A 9,468-nucleotide genomic window follows, 5' to 3' on the forward strand; every position below is an offset into this window, starting at 1 on the left:
GGACCAGACCAGTGACTCATTGCAATGGCCATTTGCTAGTAAAGATGTTTGGCAAAGCTTTAAATTTCTATCTATTTAAATGGATGTTGGCTCTTGGCTTGCTGTATATTGCCTTTACTGAATTTAGGTATGAGCTTTGTATCCCTGCTCATGAAGGGGTGTTGGACTCTGTCGAAGGCTCTTTCAGCATCCATTGAGATGACCGTTGTTTGTTTGTTTGTTTTCTTTCAGTTTTTTTTATGCTGGATGGACATTGATGGATTTTCATATATTGAACCATCCTTGTATACCAGGGATGATGCCTACTTGATCATTGTGGATAATATCTTTGATGTGTTCTTGGATTTCATTTGCAAGGTTTTTTTATTGAGTATATTTACATCAATGTTTATAAGGGAGATTGGTCTGAAATTCCCTTTCTTTGTTGGGTGTTTGTGAGGTTTAGGAATCAGGGTGACTGTGGCCTCCTAGAATGAGCTTAGCAATGTTCTTTCTGTTTCTACTCTGTGGAAGAGCGTGAGGAGTATTGGCGTTAGGGAAGAACACTGTCACTATTACTAATACTCTGTTATGCTTGCAGACAGGAGTCTAGTATAATTTTCTTCATCTGGCAGCTGATGAGGACAGATGCAAAGACCCAAGGCCAAGCAACGGGCCAAGCTCAGGGAGTGCTATGGAAGAGTGGGAGGAAAGATAGAGGGAGCCCCGAGGGGTCAAGAACATCACAAGAAGACCTTACTAGTAATCTAAGCTGGGCCCACAGGGGCTCAGAGAGACTGCACCACTGACCAAAGAGCTTGCATGGACGGAACCTAGAACCTCTATACATATTTAGCCAATGTCTGGCTTGGTCATCCTGTGGGTCCCCTAGCAATAGGAACAAGAGCTGTCTCTGAATCTGCAACCCACTGCTGATTCACTCTCCTCTAGCTGGGCTGCCTTGTCACACCCTGCTGTGAGAGGATGTGCTTAGTCCTGCAGTGACTTGAGATACCAGGGTAGACTGGTACCCATTGGGGGACTCCCCATCTCTGCTAGGAAGGAGAGAAATGAATGAGAAGAGGGGGTAAGTGATGGGACCAGGAGGAGAGGATGTAAAGTGATTAAATAAGTAAAGAAATAAAAATAGAAGCAAAAATATGCAAAAAGGATGTTTGGAAAAAGGGCATGCATGCTATGGGACACGTGACACACTACAGCTTCCATTACAAGATTTTTTTTTTATGTTTTGTTTTGTTTTGTTTTGTTTGCAAGAGCAGAGGGCAGAGTGTAGACAGCAGATACAAAGGACCAGGGAGATTAGTGGGTTTGGAATGTATGATGTGAAACTCACAAAGAACCAATAAAAAGGTTTTAGAATATTTTACTTGTGAAAACATCAAAAGCTTATTTCTCCTATAACCATAATGTATTCAGCTAGCTTAAATGCGTTTTTTAGATGATATTTGGGGAAAACCATTTTCTATACTTAATGAACCAGTTGGCATTCATCTATTCAAAAGCTTGCCATGTGACTTGTTTTTCAAGCTCCTTCTATGACTAAGTTTTCATGGAAATGTAGGTGTGCAAAGTGTTCTCAGCAGAAGAACGTTTTCTTAAGTAGAAGGGTTTCATAGTTAACTCCATGTCTCATAGGGTCCCTCAGTCAACGTGAGCGATTTTACATGTTTTATCACTATACAGAAAAGATTATCACTGCATTTTGAAGTAACTATTAAGCATTGTTGTCTCTTATTGTTACTTAATTAATTTTGGCTCCTTCTCAAACACAGAATCCTACCATGCTTGTATAATGGTTACTATTATATACTATTATATAAGTTCTCTGATGTATCTCATCACTATGGCATTGCTTGTTTTAGGTCCCTAACATCCTCCTACATACATATTTTTCCTTGAGGAATCTTAAAAATTAAGTTTTGTTATTGTTGCCCATTTTTTCTCTTCTATTTGGTTTCTAGTCTTACTAGGTGAGTATGAAATATCTTATACATGGTGCTAATGTTGCACATATAGTTTTATGAGAAAGTTTGACTGTTTTCCATATTCAACCCAAGTTTAACATGTGTGGACCTTGATTCCTTTGCTTTCAATAAAACAGGTGGAATTCATATTAACTCTTCTGTTTTCACTGTACTTTTAGTTGACAAGAGAGAATCTATTAAAAATAGCTCAGTAGTGCCATTATTTGTATAGACTATGAGTATAAAAAGCAAAAGATTCTGTTATTACATGAATGTCAAAACCCCTTGTGAGGGTTGGTACATGTTGTTAGTGGTTGCACCACAGCCCTACGGCTTAAGTAAGTGTGTGGATCGTGCTGAGATAGCCTGGGTTGGTTTCTTCCTGAAGAGATGCTTCAGTACCCAGGTTCCAGCTTCGCTCAACTGTAAAATAAGTGTGATGTTGATAGTTTCTACCTATGAAGATGCTTCTGCTAAGTGAGGTTAGCAGATAATAAACAACTTGTGGCTGGTACAGCGTGTGCACTCATTAATCAGAGTATTTTTGAAGATTGAGGATGCTTATATTATATTAATGTCTTCTAAGCATTCAAGTATTCCTAAACACCAGTTAAAAACAGATAGATGGATCATCATGAATATGTTAGGTTCCCAAAGATAAAAAAGAATAAAAATGGGAATGTTTTTCTCATTAGAATTACGATAAATTCTCTTATTCTATGAGGAGCTACTCATTTGAAAACTGTTAATTTTACTGAGCCTTTTTGTGTGGAAGATAACATATAAAAATCCATGTATAAGTAAGAGCACAGGGGGAGAGCAAATGACATTTCAGCTTACTGGTAAACATAACTCCCTGCCCTATATTCATACAATCAGGGTATATTCATGAATAGACATTTAAGAAACTAAATGCTGTCCCAAAACCTCCAGGGTTGTCTTAAGAAATGGATACTATATAAATTCTAGAATATTTTTGCCAGAGTCTATTTTCTATCCTTTGCTTTGAACTTAGGGGCAACTGTAGTGTGATAAACGAAGGAGTAAAGTGAAGGTAAATAGAATATTTTAGTGAAATGGTCATTTTTACACACTTCTAAAAAGTAAGACTGTATGATTTATATTATCTATGTAATACTTAGTAAATCTAGGTCTATGGCTTCATAATGTAAAACTATTTTTAAAGATAAAGAAACAAAGCTAAGGATCTTGGCCACACAGATCTCCTTGTTTGCCTCGTCGGCGGAGTGCATGATACCTATTTTCATTACTTCAGGCCACAGAAACATAAAATTCAAATATCATGGCATTTAACTTCATATATTCAAACTGTCTTCATCAAGCCTACTTTTTCACTTGAAAACAGTCAAAACCACTTCCAGTAGCTCATGACAGCCGTGACCTATATCAGAAGGTTCAGTGAGCATTAGTGTTGTAAACAGCCTTGAGGAGATAAATTGTTATAATTACTTCTGAAGATATATAACATATCCAATAAAATAAAATATACAAAACTTCTAAGGTATCTACAGCATATTGTTACGAAGCAAAACTTAGATAATTTCTCTCATTACAAATAAATGTAAGCTGGGCAATAATACTCACATATGTCTGTGTATGTGTATTCAGGTAATATATCTCTTCATTTAAGACATGCTAAGTGAGTTAAGTGCTGAGATAACATGTATCTGAAGTCAAAATTAGAATTTTACCTTTAACAAAAATATAAACAGGGACAAAATATAAATAAAATAAAATAAAATAAATATAAACAGGGTCAAAAATAAAGAAGGAAACAAACAAACAAACAGAGAAAAGAAGTGTTCTGATTTGAATTGAGTTGAAACAAGCAGGATTATAGTGCTTAAACATACAGGCACTAAGGGTTCTAATCCAACAACCTGAATTACATATACAGAGCCATTCTTTAAAACATTTTAAATATTTTACTCTTTCTATGTGGAGGTATTACAGAACCAAAAATAACGCACAGTTAATTTTTGACTGCCGTTGTGTTTTGACTTAAGTTTCTAATGTAATTTGCCCTGTGCATCTCTACCTCACCTTGTCAGAGAGTACTGCTTCCCCAAGGCTGCCCCAGGGTCCTGTTGACGAATTGCTCTAATTGCGGTCGGTGCTGTAAACAAGGCAGCCACTCCATGCTCAGCAAGCACACGGAAATAAGCACTGGCATCTGGTGTTCCCACAGGCTTTCCCTATGATGAGATTCATTTAAAATGTCACTGGGTAAATGTCTCATATTTCATCGACAGTTCGATACCTACACGTTTGGCACATCAATATTAACAAAGATAGCTTTTCAACAAGTCTTAATTTTAAAACATTACTGTGTTGTGTTGCAATTTAAAACCAAGAGAAAAATACCTCAACTATTTTCTCCCTTTTAGGATCTTGGCAGCTTTTAAATCGGAATTGTTTCCTTTTCAAATTTTTTGAAAAATAAAGATCTGGAAGTATATATCACATTGAAATTAGAAACGTAATAGAAACTTCCCTATGTCAAGAAATTATATCTAAAGAAAAAATATATATAGTATGTAGATATGATGCATATCTATACATAAATAATATTATATATGTATATCTAGTCTTCTGTTGGAGACCAAGTGAGAAATATACATGTTTTTCTGCCACTTACACATATATCATTCCCAGAATTCAAGGTGATGAGAGCAATTCTCAAGTATTGAGAAAAAAGTTAAAATCACAACGATTCCTAAACAATGGTCTTTTAATTAAATATCTGGCTACAAGAAAAAAAAATTCTACGAATTAAAACCATTGCACAGGCTAGCACCAATATATGCCAATTGGTCTTAAAATCATATTACATACATCAGTTAAAGGGTAATGCATAAACACACAGCAATGCTGAAAATTATATAGCTCAAAAACACAAATCATTTTAATAGATGCTTTTTAAAAATATGGACAAGATTTAAAAATTAAATAAACAATTCTCTAACTATTTTAAGTGATTCATAAATCTTGGCCTGGTGGCACTCAGAGGAAGGATAGCAGGCTACCAAGAAGAGACTTAATACCCTATGAGCATATATAGGGGGAGGTGGTCCCCCTCAGTCACAGTCATAGGGGAGGGGAGTAAGGGGAAAATGGGAGGAAGGGAGGAATGGGAGGATACAAGGGATGGGATAACAATTGAGATATATTATGAATAAATTAATAAATAGATAAATAAATAAATAAATAAATCTTGGCTCAGCCCTATACTTTATTTCACCCATATCTTCTCGTCATTTCTACACCCTCTTGTGCTTAGAGCAAGGTGCCTAGATTATTAATGTATGCTGAATAAAAGTATATGCATATTTCAGAGTAAAATACATTTGGTGTGGCTTAAAATAAACAAAAGAAATTACTTATCAAAAAAATTTTTACTTATTTTAGTTCATTTTTTTTGATGCCTTGAATATGGTAAAACACGTAAGATAATCCCAGAAAATGGGCCCCTATATATTATGTTTGCAGAGCTCCACGGACAAAGCCCATTTAAGCTTCTCATGGATCTTTGGTTCTAGGAAACTTACATAGTAAACTGTAAACTTAGGCAGGTGGAGGAAAGAATTTGCTTACAGCAAACTGAGAAATCTCTCCAGACAGAGAATGAGAAAAGAAGTGACAATCAATCTGGTAGTTCGAATGAGAGTGAACCCCAAAGGCTTGTGCATTTGAATACTGGGTCCTCGTTGGGTGGAACTCTTTGGGAAGGATTAGGAAGTGTGGCCTTGTCGGAGGAGGCAGGCCACTGGGGAAATGTTTTGAAGTTTTAGAAGTCCATGATATTTACACTTAGTTCTCTCTGCCTTGTAGTTCTATCTCAAGATGTGAGCGCTCAGTTACTGCTCTAGTACCGTGCCTGCCCACCATGCTCTCCGCCATGACGATCATGGACTCTAAGCCTCTGAAACTACAATCCCCACATAAACCCTTTCTTCTGTAACTTACCTTGGTCATAGTGTATTATCATGGAAATAGAAAATTAGCTAAGACAACCAACAATAGCTGGACAATGACTTAGATCCTGTTCTTATTTAAGAATGGGTATTTGATATGACATATTAGAAATTAAGGTTTTTTGAAATTTTTATTTTAATTTTAAAAAAATTTTAATTTATTCACTTTATATCTGAATTGTAGCCCCCTCCGTCATTGCCTCCTGATCCCACTCTGCTTTCCTCATATTCTTTTCCTCTTTCCCGTAGTCTCCAGAAAGGGGAGTCCTCCTCCCCTAATATCTGACCTCAGCCTATCAAGTCTCACCTGGACTGCTTGTATCTTCCTCTGTGGCCTGGAAAGGCCGGTCTGCCAGGGGAAAGTGATCAGCATGTGGGGGCCAGAGTCCATGTCAGAAGTACCCCTATTCCCCATATTATGGAATTCACAAGGAGACTGTGCTGCCTGTTTACTACATATGAGAAGAGGGTCTAGATCCTTGTCATGCATGGTCCTTGGTTGGTGCATCAGTCCCCACATTACCCCCCTCCTCTGCCTGGATTTGTTTGTTGCATTGGTCTCCTTGTGAAGCTCCTGGGCCCCTCCATGTCCCTCTATTCCCCAACTTTTCCATAAGACTCCCTATGTTCCACCCTGGAGTTTCACTGTGTGTCTCAGCGTCTGCTTGGATTCCCTGATGTGTGGAGCCTTTCAGAGGACATCTATATAACTTGATATACATTTTGCAGCTGTAAGACCATTAGTCAAGAATTATGTTACAACTTTATTCTTTCTAATAAAGTGAGGTAAATATTCTTGACTTAATGTGTCTCCAAAATATATTCAGCATCAATCAATCCTTTGAGTACTAAATAGTGATTTGGTTAACCTGATCTAACTCACATTTTTTAAAAAATGATTTGTAAAATAAGCCTCATGCAGTTGACTTGCCCTGTCTATCTTCCTGTTTTCTTGCCCGATAAGTAAGGATAACCCACTTTGTCAATATTTGCTTGGGAAGGCAACAATACTGAGATGATTTCTTAAAATTGTTTAACCTCCACTAAAGAAACACTTTTTGGCCAATTGAAGTAGAATCTCACTGCTTGACAGAGTCAGAAGAAAATGACACTAGGTCAAAATTGACACTTGTATTTAAGTTCGCTAAAAGAAGACATATGTGTCATAATGAAAACAGTGTACCATATATGAATCTTTATAAAGCATCTACTTTGTTTCTTCTATGGTGCCTCCAGTTAGCTACATTTGATATTAATAAAATAACTAAATCTTGGAGATATTACTCAAATAAATATTTTATGAATAACATGGGATTACAACTATGTCACAATTCTGATGATTTGTCAAAGAAATATAAACAAATACTGTATTAGTTGAGCATAAAACCAGAAAGCCATGACAGAGTTACTACTAGGAATCTTTGAAGTAATGAATAAAAGTCTCATGATCCATTGTACACTAACTGAACTGAAAAAGTTCTGTTGTTTTGAATTTTAATGCTCATTTTCCATAAAAAATTAAATACTAAGAAACATTTTCCCCATTTTAAAATTACTGAAAAATACATATTTATTTTCCTAACAATTTCTATATGATCTTGAGATGGGTTAAGAGAAAATGAAAATATCGAAGAAAATATTTTTTCTTAAAATAGCCTCCTGATTAACATAAACATTAATACTTAAGTAAGTAGTTTTGTTAATATTAGGTAGCACCTGACTGGACATTTCATTAGAAAACATAACACACCTATATGTTATAAAAGTAAGTTGTGTTAGATTACTCATAGATATAATAAATATTTATTAAGCATGTGCTATGGGTTAATTAGACATAGAATCTAATTTATTAAAATGCCAGGGAAGGCCCTACACTAATGTAACTTACAATCTGACAAAAAAAAGATTTGGAAGGGTGTATGTATACATGTTGTAAATAATTGTATAGGAGATGCTTCAGGGCATGTGCACAATAAATGGAGGGCGTGCAGGATGCCATGCTGTCAGTCTCTCACTGCTAGTAGGTTCAAAAAGCTGAAGCAAAGCCCAAGAGCATTTTTCTTCGTGAACATTAAATAAAAGAGACTTCAATACCTTATTGATTTTATTGAGCACTCTTTCCTCATGCCCTTCTGCACATGGATACATACAGACAAGCAAGTGCACGTAAGCAATATATCATCTTGGTAATGCCTTTCAAATGTACCCCATAATGCAGTGACTATGCTGATCTCACAGTAGAATATGACCCCTATTTTATAGCTTGCACTTCAGTGACTAGCAATAGCCAAGCACTCAATTTAAAAATGCAATTCTAAAGTTGTGATATTGGAAAAGCAAACAAACAGATACCCCAAAAGCAAAAACGCAGCAGAAAGTAGCAATGGAAAAAACTACACTCGAATCCACGTGGTTGCTTCTTTATTGTTTACTTTTTTAATGACCTTTCTCCAAGTAAAGGCGACATTATTGATTGTGTGTAAATGACATACTAACGCTGTCATTTATACTGGCAATGCAAAGATTCTACAGATCCATTTGTTACATGTATTTATTTGTTTGTCTGTTTGCTTGCTTGCTTGGTTATTGAGGGGGGGATAGCTATGTGCCACAGGACACCCGTGGAAATCGGGTGACTGTTCTTAGGGGTCAATTCTCTCTCTCTCTACCTTGTGGTAGCCACTATCCAATTCCCATCCTCAGCTTTCCACAGAAACACCTCTGTTCACTGATCCATCGTGCCAGCCCGCACAGCGTAAAAGTAGTAATTACTATTATTCGTTAGACTTATAATGTGGTTAGTAACATTTCACAGTACAGAAACCAAAACAGTTATTTTAAAAACTCAAAATTAACTTCCTTGTACAGTTTTTTTTTTTTTTTTACTACTTTGAGTATCAGCCTGCTATTAATTGACCGCAGATGGCAAGGTTCTGGTTAGAGAATCAAGGTACAATTCAAGTCCACTCATATTTACTGTTGATATTAAGTCCTTGAAATATACAAAGTGGAAAAGCACAAACCCTCATCAAAAAAGGATCAACATTCAAGTTAAATCTTTGAATCCTAAACAAAATTAAGCCCTTTATTAGAAAGCATGTGGTTTTGTTGCCAGAAATCATTGCTGCTTATGGTTTTCAGGCTTTGACAACAATATTTTTGAGTCCAGTGCAGCGATTGCCACTGTTTTTTCAAGCCTAGAAATGCATCCAGTTTCCTACTGAACACTGTTTTCGAGAATGTCACCCAAGGCATGTGTTTACTGAGGTTTCGAGGCAAAAAGAACAGCATTCCTCACCAGCCAGTGTGAATTTCATCTCAGCAGACAGGTGCTGCCGAGCATTGCTTTGTTTGTTTTCGAATAGTGATGGATCTGGCAACAGCGTTTGCTGTTTCTACTTCCTGTCATATGCCATTACCAAAGCATGAGCATTGTAGATTGCAACATTTATACTTGAGACATACTAAAACATAAACAAGTACCCAGCATCTACTATTTAATAGGAGTC

General features: G+C 36.3%; 1 protein-coding gene across 1 annotated transcript in view; it reads right to left on the reverse strand.

The window, feature by feature from the left end:
* ACSS3 (acyl-CoA synthetase short chain family member 3) overlaps positions 1-9,468 on the reverse strand; it is a 162,908-nt gene that overhangs the window by 50,063 nt on the left and 103,377 nt on the right. Inside the window, exon 8 of the mRNA XM_084794124.1 lies at positions 4,029-4,180. Within this exon, the coding sequence (XP_084650250.1) occupies positions 4,029-4,180 (152 nt within the window). The remainder of the gene's footprint in view (positions 1-4,028; positions 4,181-9,468) is intronic.

This window comes from Acomys minous, assembly GCF_964271855.1.
Source record: "Acomys minous genome assembly, chromosome: 9".
Classification (NCBI taxonomy): domain Eukaryota; kingdom Metazoa; phylum Chordata; class Mammalia; order Rodentia; family Muridae; genus Acomys; species Acomys minous.